The 14978-nt window shown below is 30.6% G+C and overlaps 3 protein-coding genes across 4 annotated transcripts; 1 reads left to right on the top strand and 2 right to left on the bottom strand.

Moving 5' to 3' along the window:
* The first annotated feature begins 152 nt into the window (after window positions 1-152).
* CRB (chloroplast RNA binding protein) lies at window positions 153-2708 on the top strand. The gene is made up of 7 exons (XM_016327087.3): window positions 153-664; window positions 862-952; window positions 1100-1154; window positions 1473-1533; window positions 1640-1861; window positions 1968-2084; window positions 2337-2708. Exons 1-7 carry the CDS (start codon window positions 323-325, stop codon window positions 2601-2603), a joined length of 1155 nt encoding a protein of 384 aa, XP_016182573.1. The 5' UTR covers window positions 153-322; the 3' UTR covers window positions 2604-2708.
* Window positions 2675-5759, bottom strand: LOC107624633 (soluble inorganic pyrophosphatase 1). Its single transcript, XM_016327092.3, has 9 exons — window positions 5624-5759; window positions 4640-4761; window positions 4507-4535; window positions 4330-4395; window positions 4061-4168; window positions 3653-3718; window positions 3457-3577; window positions 3279-3360; window positions 2675-2911 (listed from the first exon to the last, which is right to left on the bottom strand). The coding sequence occupies exons 2-9, from the start codon at window positions 4758-4760 to the stop codon at window positions 2869-2871; spliced, it is 636 nt and encodes a 211-aa protein (XP_016182578.1). The 5' UTR covers window position 4761; window positions 5624-5759; the 3' UTR covers window positions 2675-2868.
* Window positions 5760-11589: 5830 nt separating this feature from the next.
* LOC107626707 (Protein kinase superfamily protein) lies at window positions 11590-14735 on the bottom strand. 2 transcript variants are annotated; one of them, XM_021115307.2, is made up of 4 exons: window positions 14390-14735; window positions 13622-14128; window positions 12996-13079; window positions 11590-12798 (listed from the first exon to the last, which is right to left on the bottom strand). In XM_021115307.2, exons 1-4 carry the CDS (start codon window positions 14658-14660, stop codon window positions 11741-11743), a joined length of 1920 nt encoding a protein of 639 aa, XP_020970966.1. In that variant the 5' UTR covers window positions 14661-14735; the 3' UTR covers window positions 11590-11740. The 2 variants fall into 2 exon arrangements, with proteins under 2 accessions (XP_020970966.1, XP_016185091.1); XM_016329605.3 differs by having other exon boundaries at window positions 13622-14125.
* Between the last annotated feature and the right edge of the window lie 243 nt (window positions 14736-14978).

Here is a 14978-nt window from a genome sequence, read left to right as displayed (position 1 = left end):
TATTACATATCAAAGTTAAGAAACTTAGGATTGGAAACATTTTCTCTCTGCCATTGTCTGGCCTATCGTACCTTGTGTTTGGAATTGGAAGGTGGAAAGAGATAAGAGGTGGTAAAATATTATATATATATATATGCAAGAAATGAATGTGGTTCTAAATAAATAAGACTAAGAAGGTGTGGATGAGGTGGAGCTTAGGTGGGGTCCATGACTTATCAGAAGTGCAAGAATGAGAGAACACAAACCAACACCAAGTAAGAAAGTGTTTAACACTTCAAATTTTAGTTGAATCTAACTGTGTTGTGTGTGTGGAGAAGGAAGCATGGCAAGGTTTATGGCAGTTACACCTTCCCAACAGAATAACCAACTCTCCTTCTCCCCCTTAGCTTCCTCTCTTTCTGATTTCTCTGGAACCAAGCTCCACTACTCTCATATTAACTTCAAGAGAAAACAATGGCAGGCAAAATCAGCTTCCTTCTATGTATCAGCATCAAGCACCAAGAAGATTCTAATCATGGGAGGTACAAGGTTCATTGGTGTGTTCTTGTCTAGGCTCCTTGTCAAAGAGGGTCACCAAGTCACATTGTTCACAAGAGGAAAAGCTCCTGTCACTCAACAATTGCCTGGTGAATCTGATTCTGACTATGCCGATTTCTCTTCCAAGGTGTGTCACACAGAATTCTCCTTGTTACCTAGATCAATTTTCATTAGCAACAGATATAGGCTCCATTGTAATTAGTTAGTCACTTTAGCATATGCTAATTAGAATAAAAATTAGTTTAACTTACTAATTATTTGATGTATGATTGTAATTAATTTTGTATGATTGCATAATCATAACAATTATGTATTGTTTTGCAGATACTGCACTTGAAAGGAGATAGGCAAGACTTTGAATTTGTAAAATCTAGTCTCTCAGCACAAGGCTTTGATGTTGTCTATGACATTAATGGTGAGAAAGCTAAAAGTTTGTTTGGTTCACGTATTTCATTTTCAGCATTACAAAACATTGAAAATGAAAACGCAAACCAAACAGGTCCTAATTCTCCTCGTCCTTTCTTTGCATTACCTTAAATACTACGTCACAATGATGTTTTAGGAAGAGAGGCAGTTGAAGTAGAGCCTATTCTCGACGCGCTCCCAAACCTCGAACAGTAAGCTCAACTAGTCTCTGGCAACATTAGAATAAAGTTACAAATAAAGCTACGAGGATTTATACTTCGGATATATTAGTCTCTAAAGAAAATAGCAGATGTGGATACATTACCTTCAAATTAGCCCCTTATGATTAAGGTAGAAGGTCTTAATTTGAACTAACTTGTCCACCTGGATAACTTTATTAGTACTTTTTTTTCTTTAGAGACTAATATGTTCGAACTGTAAATCTTCAGGGATTTATTATGTTATGAAGTTCTTGTTTGAAATAATCAAATTAAAGTTGGGTTCTAAATCTCATGTCATGCCATTTCAAGGTTCATTTACTGCTCTTCAGCTGGTGTCTATCTCAAATCTGATCTATTGCCTCATGCCGAGGTTAGTTTAAACTTTACAAACATTCTGCGTTAATGCAGGGTCCAGAAAAGGGTCGCACCTGAAGGATGTTAATTGAATACTAATACTTGTTAAGAAAAAATGATAGGTTGATGCAGTGGATCCAAAGAGCAGGCATAAGGGGAAGCTTGAGACAGAGAGCTTGCTGCAATCAAGAGGTGTTAACTGGACTTCAATAAGGCCGGTCTACATTTATGGACCGTTGAACTACAACCCTGTCGAGGAGTGGTTCTTCCACCGGTTGAAAGCCGGCCGCCCCATTCCGATTCCCAGCTCAGGACTTCAGATAACACAGCTTGGTCATGTTAAGGTACCAAACCAAACTCCCAATGTCACTGTCCTCTATATGTAATCATATTCAATCATTTTTAAGTATATGTATATATACTAGTAAAATTGTGGCTAAAATATTGCAGGATTTGGCAAGAGCTTTTGTTCAAGTTCTTGGTAATGATAAAGCCAGCAAGGAAATATTCAACATCTCAGGAGACAAGTATGTAACTTTTGATGGCCTAGCAAGGGCATGTGCTAAGGTAATTAAGCAAGAATCGTTATTGACATAGAGTAATACTCCAAATTCGTCCTTAAAAAATTTAGTCGGATACTTTAGTCCTTAACAAATTTTAGTTAATAACTTTTTACTCGTAATTTTATGTCGAGAAACCATGTTAGGTGTATCCCAAAATCATGGTGGCTAATTTTGGTGAATGATTTTAGTGTACACATAGCATTTTTGTATGTTGAGTGTTAGTTATATATTGGCCGCCGCGGTTTTCATTTTACAGGCTGGTGGTTTTCCTGAGCCAGAGCTGATTCACTACAACCCTAAAGACTATGATTTTGGGAAGAAGAAAGCATTCCCATTCCGTGACCAGCATTTCTTTGCATCAACAGAGAAGTCAAAGAGTGTGCTTGGATTTGAGAATGAGTTTGATCTTGTAGGAGGCCTTGCAGACTCTTACAACCTTGACTTCGGCCGAGGAACCTATCGAAAAGAGGCCGATTTTTCGACAGATGACATCATTCTCGGCAAGACTCTTGTTAGTGTATAATTAATTACTCTTTTTCAATTTCCATTTTGAAGTTGTTGCCTTTTGCTATGCTACAATCTAATCAGATAAAGTTATCAAATATATAAATTCTTCTTATGGCTATGAATCCAGAAAACATTTGCATACATGTTTGAGCAGTGTTAGCTTGGAATATCATCCAAATAAATGAGTATAAAATACAAATATATATAAAATTTCATCATATTCCAAAACTGTCCTGAATTCAGAGCTTATTGTATTTCATGGAGAACATAGTATCCTTTGTTTATCTCCTCAAGGTCTGCATAATGTACTCAGCATAGAGATCCCTGCACCGAAACCACAAATATTTTTTAACGTTATAACTACGATTAAGTCTTATCCTACTAAGTGGGGTCAGTTATAAAGATTGAAGGATGCCGAAGTGTCTTGTCGTAATCAAATGTAGCTGGACAAGAGAAGGGGAAAAAGGGAAAACAATCCACAGGTTTGTTTGGTTTCTATTTTTGTTTTCAATGTTATGTGTTTTCAGAATTTTGTAAAGGAATAAAGGAAAATAAGAAGAAAAAGACAGACTATGGGATTTTACTTTATTTTCTTACTCTTCACTTTTTTCGACTTAAAATCCTAAAGCCGAAAAATGAAAATAAAACCCAAACAGGACTTAATAGTTGCTGAATGTATATATATACTCACATTGAGTACTGGATGGCTTCAACTGCCGCGGATGCCGGCAAAAACTCATTAACTGCCACCTCCTTGTTCTCATTCTTCTTGTCTAAACAATTTGTTAAGTAACCAACCGAACACGAATTGCGAAAGAACAGAAAAACTTAGGCAACAAGTTACCGAATTAAGATTGTTTTAAGGATACAGTCTTCGAAGAAGCGACGGATCTCAGAGAGGCGATGAGGCGGAAGTTCTTTGATGTCGGTGTAGTGCTTATACTCCGGATCATCAGCACATACAGCAATGATTTTATCATCCTTCTCTCCCTGTGGCAATAGAGACAATTTTGTTATATGATGAAAAATGGTGGAAAAAGAAGAAAAAACCAGAAAGAAAGATACCTGATCAATCATGGGCATTAATCCAATGGCCCTAGCTCTCAAAAAACAACCAGGAAGAACTGGCTCCTACCACATATCAAACAATTCAGTAAGCTACTAATGGATATACATACATACATACATACATACATATTTTTTTTAGTTCATAGGTTAAGTGCCTGAATTGTACTAATGTTTTTCAACTAGGACCCTCTAGTTTAAACTTTTGCGATCAAGTCCCTATACTGCATACATATTATCCCGTATAGAAACTTGATCACAAAATTTAAATCAGAATTTGATTTCGAATTAGCATCATCTTTTCAATGAATGTAAAGTTTAATTGAGAAGAATGGCAATCCAAACATGTCAAAAATTATTTCAGCAGTTTTAAGTTTTAAGTAGTAACTAAAATGGTGAGAGTTTTACCTGCATGAGGACCAAGACATCAAGAGGATCATTGTCTTCACACAGAGTTCGAGGAATGAAACCGTAGTTATGAGGATACACAACTGATGAATATAAAACTCGATCAACCTGGACATAAAATTTATATTAAAGAAAAAAGTTATATAAATTTGAAGTTAATCTATGTTCTTCTGTTTTAGTTGACTAGAGTCTAAGAAGCACGACCACTGACACTGACACGATGAATGAACAAAAAGGAGATTGGAGTGTAAAAACAAGAAATTAGACACCTTAATTAATCCAGTTTTTTTGTCAAGTTCATATTTGACTTTGCTTCCTTTTGGGATTTCCACTACCTGCAAGAATCAACTAACACATTGAACAAAGCAGAAAAAGTAACAGTTTGGAACACTGGACTTATATGAACCTAGGTACTAGGTAGCACATGAATATGAATGTTGACTTACACAGTTGACTATTTGTGGGGCTGAAGGGCCTGCATACAACATATGTAACAAGATTTAGGTGCTCTAATTTAGATTGAATAGAGTGAAACAAAAGTAATTAGGGAAAAGTTAACATGGTTAATAAAAATAGTACCAATTTCAAGATCATGCCAAGGGTGTGCAGCAACTGATCTGCGTGACAAAGATGACAAAATCCTTTCGTTCAAGCGTGGAGCCGGACGGCTTTCTTTCGCTGCTTCACCCTTCTCACTCATCCTTAAGGAAAAAGAAAGATAAGAATGCAAAAGATCAACATGAACCATCAAACTTTTTGGTTCATGCTCCATAAGAATATGATTATGAATCATAACATGCTAAGATTCCTCACTTTTTCAATATTTATAAGCATAAACCTATTTGAAGAAGGAAGCAAATATCAAAATAGGTAAAATCTCACTATCCTAAAATAAGATTTGCCTAATTTTTCGTCCACCCGAATAATCTCTAAGGCTCTGTTGAAATATTATTGAAGTTATTGAAGTTTCGATATCTGTTTCCAAAAAAATTTCAATCTCCTGTATCTACGCTTTCTAGAGATACCTAAAATTTTGTATCTCGGCTCTGAAATTTTAGTCCCAATCTCGTCTCTCGGTCTCTGAAAACAAACGCTACCTAAGTTTTCTGTGGTAAGACATCTACCAAACACAATCACAAAAGACAGATACACAGATCAAACGACGCAAACCTTCAGCATATATTATATCTCAGATTTTTCAGTTTTTCCCAACATTAATCAACGGCTATACATAAAATTTTCATCAATATCTTGCACCTATGAATCTACAGCAAAAGTCAATGACATTTTCAGCTATGCAACTAATCACACTGACTTGTTATTACTTATTAATTGGATCTCAAAAGAAAAAAAAGGCCAATTTTTATTGATAGATAGAAAGGAACTATATAATAAGCTAGTTCAGATATTCTACCAATTTTTGTGCAGTGATCAATAGGAAAAACCTCAAAAGTATCATTGAAATAGGTTTAGCAGCCATGGCAGAGAACCCAGAAAAGATTATGATAACAAAAAATGTTATTAATTAAGTTTATTAAAAAAAATTGAAAAGGAGATGCATACCTTGAACAGAAAGTTCAAAAAACCAAAACCGAAAAATTGCTGAAAAGATGGTAGCAAAGATATTGGTGCAAGTGCAAGTGTTTTGGTGTGTTATGTATTTAAATTTACAATTATTTATATATATTATATTATAATAAATTAATACTAATAGAGTCTAAAGGGTTCTGAGTCAGTCAAATCTTTAGAGTTTAGAGAGATCTCGTGTGAATTTATATTTTTATCACATTTTTAAAATAATTTTATTGATAATAAAATTTTAAAATATTTTTATTAATGACAAAATAATTCGGATACGTGTACCCACAAATATATTGATTTTTTGGGGGTGCCTCAAACATATTGATTGATTCTTAAAACGGTGTCATGAAAAAAAAAAGGACATATATATACATCATGATGTGAATAATTAGAGATTATTTTATTATTTTTTCTCTTAAGCAAAAAGTATTATTTTTCCAGATAATAATTAAATAGAGGAAATTTGATATTTAATACTTAGTCTAAATAAAAATAACAAACCAACATGAACCCTTAAAATTCGTTTTCTCAACAACGATCAAACAAAAATAAAAAATTCCTTAACCCATAAAAGCCATCAGTGATTAGAGTTTTGTAACCTTATATCCTTATTAGTCAAATGCATCTTAACAACTTTTAAGTTCTAATATGTACATATAGTCATATAGATCACTTTTTAGTATCCATACAACTCATCATGAATCATCATGATGATCATGATACCAATACCATACATTTTCCCTTCAACATATATACCAAAATAAAATGATCCTCGCCAACGAATTATAATTCAAATGACATATTTTTTTCATACTCATCTAAAGATCGCGAATGCTGTTGTCGTTATTTTTCTTGAACAATTTCTTATATTATAAAAAATAATTGTTTTTATCTTTCCTTATTTTTTATCATTTAATTTTAATAAATTTAATTTTAATATATTTACAGTATAAAATATATTATACAATTTATTTTTTAAAATAATTATTTACGTAATTAATATAAAATATTATTATTTTTGTTAACATAATTTTATGTAATTAGATGTACGTATAAAATTGTTTTATATTAATATTGTATTAAAATCAAATTCTAATTTTAATATAAAAAGAAAAATGATATAAAATATATATATTTATATTTTATGGACCCTTGATTTGTCTCAAAAGGTATTGGGTGTATAACAGGTCACAGATCCTCCAATGCCCCCTTTCTTCACTTGATACATTCATTGCTTGCAAGTTGTGTTTGATAAATAAAAAAAAAAAAAAAAAAAAAGTAAAGTATCGTTTTTGTCCCTAACGTTGTTTGGGGTAAATTCTATGTGTTTCTAACGTTTAAATCGTCTTATTTGTATCCCTAACGTTTGTAAAAGTGATGCAATGTTATCTTGTCATCAATTACATATCATGAGCGCTTTAGTTTGAATTTTAAAAATCTCTTCTTGAAGTTAGAATACAAATGTCTGGGATAGAATCGATAATCTACTCCGAAAAATAGCTCATCAAATAATGTTGAAACTAATTCCTACAACATTTACATAATTCACTTTTCTAGGGACATAATTGAATCTAAACACAAATAGTGGATATAATATTAAAATCGAACACATCCAAGTGAGACCTAATTGAGAATGAATACATCCAAGTGAGAATAATTGAAAAATATAATCTGATTTGTTAATATAATTGATAGTAGAATAACATTGAATCACTTTTATAAACGTTAAGGATACAAATAGGACGATTTAAACGTTAGGGACACAAATATGACTTACCCCAAACGTTAGGGACAAAAATGATACTTTACTTAAAAAAAAGGGAGAAAAAAAAAACAAGAAAGAAAGAACAAACTTTCCTTTACTTAATCCTTTCACCAAATAATTCAAACCAAGCACATTGCACATGGCTATCTACCAAAATAACAATATAACAATTCAATCTTCCCAAAAAAAAAAAAAAAAAAAAGAAGAACTGGCTAATACAAATCACTCTTTGTAACCATAGCACTTTAATTAATAGCAAATTAGAGTCACACTCACACGATGGATGATATATTTTAATAAGTCTTATATTATGTAAAAATTAATTAGATAATATGAAACTCATATTAAATTTAAAGTGTTTTATATTAAAAATATTTTATAAAATATTTATTTGATAATTTGTATATCATTATATATAAAATATAATACAAATTGAAAGTTAGTTTATTGTTTTAAGAATTTGAATTTATTTATTTTAAAAAAATATAAATTTTTTATATTAGAGTTATACCATGCTATATTTTTATTTGTTATTTGTTATTTTTATATTTGCTTCAGTTACCATATTTTGTCTTTTTATGCGGTGTTTTTTTATTTACAAATAATTAAAGAAAAATAAATAAATGAGAATAAAAAATCTAAAAAATATATAATATAAAATTATAAATTAACCGTATAATTATGATATATTTAAATGTATCTGATAAGATAGATAAATTTAAACTTATTTAAAGGAGTTCTTAATAATTGGTATAAAAAAATTAAAAAACAAACAATAGTAATAAAAATCTTATGAAGTATGTATACATAGATGAAATAGTAGTAAAAGTTTCAACATATATAAATTGTATTATTTAAATATTTATAACTAAAATTTTATATAATTATTATTATTATGAAATTTTTAATGTTTGTTTATTGTATTTAATTAATATTTTATGTTTTAAGTGAATAATAATAAATAATTTTTTTAGTTTTTTAAAAGTATTTTATTAAAAGATAATTGATTGATTTTTATTTTTTGTCAAATTATTATCATTATTGACATAGTATTATTAGTAAAAAAATGACTTAAATTTATTATAAAAAAATTTAATATCAATTTTTATATGTTATAAATAGATTAGTTTGATATATAATGATTCAAAGTTATGAACTTATGGTTGTTAACGATTGAAGTTCTCTAAGAAGTGAAATAAAATTTTAAGGCTTTTGATAACATTTTTTTCTGGCAGGTAAGGTCAAATTTTGGGAGAGGAAAAACATGAGTGATGAATACACGTGTTATTAAAAGAGATTTACTACTTACGCTCAAAATATCATTATCTTTTAGCAAGTTAGGAAGAAAAACATCTTTATAACACTAAATAATTATACAAAATTTTATTAAATATTGCTTTTTTTATATATATGAATTAAATAACGTTGGTTTTTTATGTCACCAAAAAAAATAAAGCTGGTTTTGTTCTTTGATATAACCAAAAACTCCTTAAAGGCCCAAAACTGGGAACCAAAAAAAAAACACACAAGGACTGAAGGAGGACCAAGGCCAACATCAGAAGCAAAACGAGGAAACACGCGAAAAATGAAAATCAATGCAGGAGTTAATACTCAAATTAACTATGAAATTATACTTTCATATAATTGAGATAATATTTAATTTGGTACCTAAACTTACATGCAAGTCTTAATTTAGTCTTTGAAGTTTTAATTGCTTCTATTTAGTCTCCAAAATTTATAAACGTGCCTCATATTAGTCTATGAGACGATTTTTAGTATAAAAAGACTAGTTAAAACTTGTAAAATAATGCAATTTTGGTTTTGGCATTTAAATAGCTCAAAAACGGCATGGTATCACTTATTTTGTTAGGTAGAATTTTAATAAACACCATTTATGATGTTGTTTTTAGATTATTTGAGTGCCAAAACTAAAACGACATCATTCTACAAAGTTTAGTGTGGCATCCAGCTATTCACGACAATGTTCGTTAACATTTATACGTTGAAAATAGTTTTAAGGACTAACATAAGTTATGTTCACAAAATTTGGGGACTAAATAAAGGCCATTGAAACTGTATGGACTAAATTAAGGCTTGCATGCAAGTTCAGGGACCAAATTGAATATTATCTCTCCATAATTTAACGAGTAAATAGCAAAAATCGTTCCTAAAAGATACCCCGATCTCCATTTTGGTCCTCGAAAGATAAAGTTAATCGAAATCGTCCCGAAAGATACACGATTGGTCACGTTAGTCCTTCCGTCAGTTGGATGATGACGTGTCACGTTAAGTGTCACGTGGCATATGATGACGTGGGGGCTAATGTCATGTGTCACAAGATGATTGGTTGACGTGTCAGCTCAATGACACCTGGCATGCCATGTGTCAGGTCAGTGACACGTGGCATGCCACGTGGCAATTGACATGTAAAAAAGTTATTTATAATCAAAATAGTTCTTGAAAGTTCAGACGTAAGTCATTTTCATCCCTTAAATTTTAAAAATTAATCAAATTAGTCCTTATATAATTTTTTTTATTTTTTCTTGATAATATTAAATTTAAAATATTTTTTGATACTACTAATTTTAATAGAAATGTAATTGACAATCAAAAAATTAGTAATTATATCTTTTCTTCTTAAAAATTTTTTCAATAAAATCATCTCTCTCTTTTAATTCTTGTCAAAATCTCTCTTATTCTTTTCTATTCTAAAACATTTTTCTTACATTATTACATTTTGCTGGAATATATATATATATACTCAAAATTGAAATGTATGTATTTGTTAACCTAAACAAAGTTATATGTTCAAAATCAAATTTTATGTATGTTAACCTAAACAAAGTTAATAAAAATTTATACGTCTTTTTTTTCATTATGGTATTACTTTCATTTATGTTAACATACATAAATTTTGATTTTGAACATATAACTTTGTTTAGGTTAACAAATACCTACATTTCAATTTTGAGTATATATATAAAAGGTTTTAGAATAGAAAAGAATAAGAGAGATTAACTTTATTTTTCGAGAACTAAAATAAAGATCGGGGTATCTTTTAGGGACAATTTTGACTATTTACACATAATTTAATATTCAAAGTTTGAATTTATTTAATTTGGTGTCTCAACATAATTTTTATGACTTGTATTAATTTTTGTTTTTGTCATATAACTGTTAGTGGCATGCTAAAAGAGATTAATAATTGTCGCCAAATTCTTTAATAGTTATCTAATATAGTAATTGAAAATTTTTACTTTAATTTTTTTTCTTAAAAAATCTTTGAAATTCTTAAGTAAATTTAGGATTAAGATTATTTTAAATACTTTGTAAGGAATAAATTAAAGTAAAATAGTTTTAATTGCTACTTTAAATAACTATTAACAAATCTAATCAATATGCTGTTAACGATTTTAGTTTCTGTAACAAAAGTAAGACATCAGAGACTAATGTGAGTATGAATACTAATTTAAAAACTCAAATTGAAAAAATTAAAATTTTATGGACTGGATTAAAATATGGGTGTAACTTTAGATATCAATCTGACTATTAAATATTAACTCTAATTACGTTTAACAGTATTAAACTTGATGACATATACATTTTAACCCATAATTAATGAAGAATCTAGCTGAAAACTACTCTAAAAATATTGATTAAGAGAATGAAAGTATTTTTTTATATTAATAAACTTAAAAAAACATATATTTAGTTTATATTTTCTATTTAAATTGTCTAAAAGTAGTATTTTTAATGAGTATCCCTTAAAACAAACAAGATTCTTAAAAGTAGAAACAAAAAAGTCAGTACTCGAATATAGATCATGGAAAATATTTACTGTAACTTCTATTTATCTATTGATGTATTTCTATAAGAGCAAATCTAATTACACTTGAAAAAAGATAATCTCTTTTCCTAAATAAATTAGGAAAAAAACAAAAAGTAATATCTTATAGGTTAATGCAGAAAACAATTGATAGATACATTAATTTGATAGGAATCAGATATAACTCACCTACCACTTTTTAGAGTCACTTGCTTATATAACTTTAATGTAAATTTTTAATAAGTGGATACTCTCGTGATAATATCTTAACGTAAAGATAATATTATGAATTGTTAGATAATTTAATATGTTTGACCGAATATGTTTAATCAAATCATCTAATGATTCACAATGCCATCTTTATGTAAAGATGTTGTCAAGTGAGTATCTCCTTTCTTAAGAATTTACAATAATAATAGCCATAGGTGATTTCTAAAGCACACATACACTTTTGGGCTTGGTAGTTAATAGTTATGCATTTTTTATGTTACTAAATTTGAAAGAGATTTCAATGAACAATGATAGAATCAGGAGACATTGAAATCATTTGAAGAAGGCTTGAATTTGAGAATGTTTCCTCCAAGAAATTCAAATTGCCAGCATCACCACTCTGTTTTGTTATGTGCACCAATTCTCTTACAACATCAACCATTCCAATCTTTCCATCTCCACCAAATAGCATACACCTTGTTGCAAGGTCTGCCACAATCTGCACCTGATCTCGCCGGAGCTGCGCCATCTCGTGATACGAAAGGAGAGGATCAACAATCTCTTCTAGCTTCCCATCCCTTATTTTCTCCAAAGCCGACGTAGGCGGAGACTTCTGGTGAGTCGAGTTTGAGCCTGAGATGATCTCAAGTAGAAGCAATCCCATGTCATAGACATCATTCTTGCAAAAGTGATGAGATTCATACTTGAATTTAGAATTGAGTAGGCCGAACCCTGCAATCTTGACTGAGAGATCATCATCCAAGAAAATGCAGCTAGATTTTAGATTGTTGTGGAAAATTGGAGGGGAATTCTCATAGTGCAAGAATGCAAGAATGTAAGCTGTTTCAGTAGCTATGATCAATCTTCTATACCAATCCAAACCAATTCCATTATTTCCTTTGAATTCATGATTCAAATGCTCCTCTAATGTTCCATTAGCAGGGTACTCATAAACCACTAGAGGAGTGTAACTAGATTCAATGCAACATCCAAGAACACAAGCCATGTTCCTATGCACAATGTTTGATAGAATCTCAATTTGTGATACAACTTGGATTATGTCCTTCTCATTCTCACATTTTAGCTTCTGAACTGCTATGTGGGATCCGTCGCCCAGAACTCCGGCGAAAATCGACCCGGCTGCTCCACTCATAAGCTTCTGTCCTTCTTCAAAACCTTTGGTGGCTTTGTCTAGATCATGGTGGCTGAACAGGCGAGTTCGATTCGGTTTTCGGAACGAAATGCTGTGGTAATAGGCCTGCTCTGTGTCAAACATTCCTGGCTTTGTTGCTGGTTTTTTGAGAAGATAGAATAGTGTAATCAATGAAGCAACAATGAGAAATGGACCCAGGATTCCTGCATCATAAGATCAAAGGAAAGTGTGGACACATTTGGTAACTGTCACAAAACAGAACAGACATTATGACATACAAATTTGTTTAGAAAAAGACAGAATTTCTCTGTTGTTTTGACTGCATTATTTACAAGCACTGAGAGAAAAATACGGAGACATGAAAACAAAATTATCAAAATTATAATGACATGCCACTTACCTACAATGATGAGCATTTTCCTTTGATCATGTTTTTTGATGTAACAGTTGTCTCCATATGCTTCCTGTCCATTCTTCATACAAGCTGCAATGCAAAAAGTCAATATATATGAATAGAGAAAGAAAGAAGTAATTAATTTGCTCTTTTTATGAAGAATCAGATGAACAGAAAATTGAGTGAATCTCTTACTTAATTCAGCTGATGCATCTAAGCCTAAGATTCTATGTTGTTCAACCATTTTAACTTGATTTTCTATGTGCATTGAAGCAAGTAATGGCAAAAAAACAAAACTCAAGAGGTAAGTTCATATGTTGGGATTTCTGAGCATTTTGTTTGTGACATTTTCACAAAGATAATAAATATATAGGTATACTAATGATATAGAAAATTTTGAAATTTTCTTAAAATATCTAATAATTAGATGAGTTTAATTTTTAATATAATGACGGTGTAAAATATGTTATTCAGTTGTCTAATTATATCCGTCAATATAAAAGATAATTATTTTTACTAACATGCTTTTACATAATTAAATACTGTAACACTTGTGTTATGTAAATTAAGATGGCTGCATCATTATTAATAAAAAAAATAATAATAGTAAAAAGGATCAGAAAAATACTGACATTGCAAGCATCCTGATCCATTAAGAAAACCATCACCAAGAAATCCATCTTGACAAACACACCTAACTGCACCTTGAACTGAACTAGCATTCACCATTTCTGCATTGAAATCACAAACTTTCTCCATTGATGATGAATTCTTCTTCAAAGGAACACCCCATTCCAACTTCACCCCATGTTTTCCTGAATTAGATCCTCTAACAACAGCCCAACTTGAGAACCCTCTGCATCCAAATTCAGAGAACACTGAGAACCCTTCACCACTGTGCCATATGCTATGATCACTCAGTGGATAACAGCATCCAAGGTTGTTGCCACTTCCATCACACCCTGGAAGCTCAATTGTTTCACAATCTGGTTTGCATACTGAGGAGTCATCACAATCATAGAGTCCAACAACATTGTCCAATGAGATTCCATACTGATCTTCATCTTTTCCTTCAAAACTTTTCCCAAATGAGTTCAAGTCATTGTACATTCGGCAAGTCGAAGACGACGATGCGCCTGCTGAAGGATTACAGAGTGTTCATAACACACGGTATGTGTAGAAACTATGTTTTATTAATAAAACTACAGCCAAGTTTTATGTTGTACGAAGGATTACAAAGTGTTCGTAACACTGCAAAAATCATGTTGTACTAATACAAATTAAACAATATCAAATTTTAAAAGATCTACTAAATTTTAAAAAGAATATATTCGTGTAAATGATCGATTTTGTGCTTAAAATTTATTCAAACGACTGAGATGGTATATATAGATACCTACCTGGAAAGTCCACCAACAAGCCATCATTGAAGAACTCTAAAACCTTGTAACTTTGTGAATCAATTTTGAGGAAAAGGTTAGAGGAGTTTGAACAAGAAAGGTTGAAAGAAGTTGAGATTGAGGCACAAGAAGAGTTGACAAAGAATGGGAAAGGAACATGGAGTTTTCCACAAGTTTCATTGCAAGGATTTGGAAGCAAATTAGGTGGTTGGAGAGAACAAGAAAAAGGTAAGAACACAAGAAGTTCTAAACCAATAATAATATGCATCATTGCTACTAATTAATTAAGCTATGTTAATGCCTGTGAATGTGTCTATTTAAATCTATAAAGGAAGAAGAAAGAGCAAGTTAGTGTGCAGTGTGTAGGTGTTAAAGAAAACAATACATTCGTGACTACCCCTTTTATATAATAATAATAATAATAATAATAATAATAATAATATAGTAGTCTTACATATATAAATGACAAGAGTATAAGATATACTTCAAGTATTTTTTTATGAGTGTAAGTAAGTATTGAAATATATGATGTGTCATTGTCTACCTATACTTTTCTTAAATTTAAATATACAAATTTATATTAAATATG

Source organism: Arachis ipaensis, chromosome B2 (genome assembly GCF_059453495.1).
Source record: "Arachis ipaensis isolate K30076 ecotype BB chromosome B2, ASM5945349v1, whole genome shotgun sequence".
In the NCBI taxonomy this organism is placed as follows: domain Eukaryota; kingdom Viridiplantae; phylum Streptophyta; class Magnoliopsida; order Fabales; family Fabaceae; genus Arachis; species Arachis ipaensis.
This window is presented reverse-complemented; position numbering and strand designations above follow the sequence as displayed.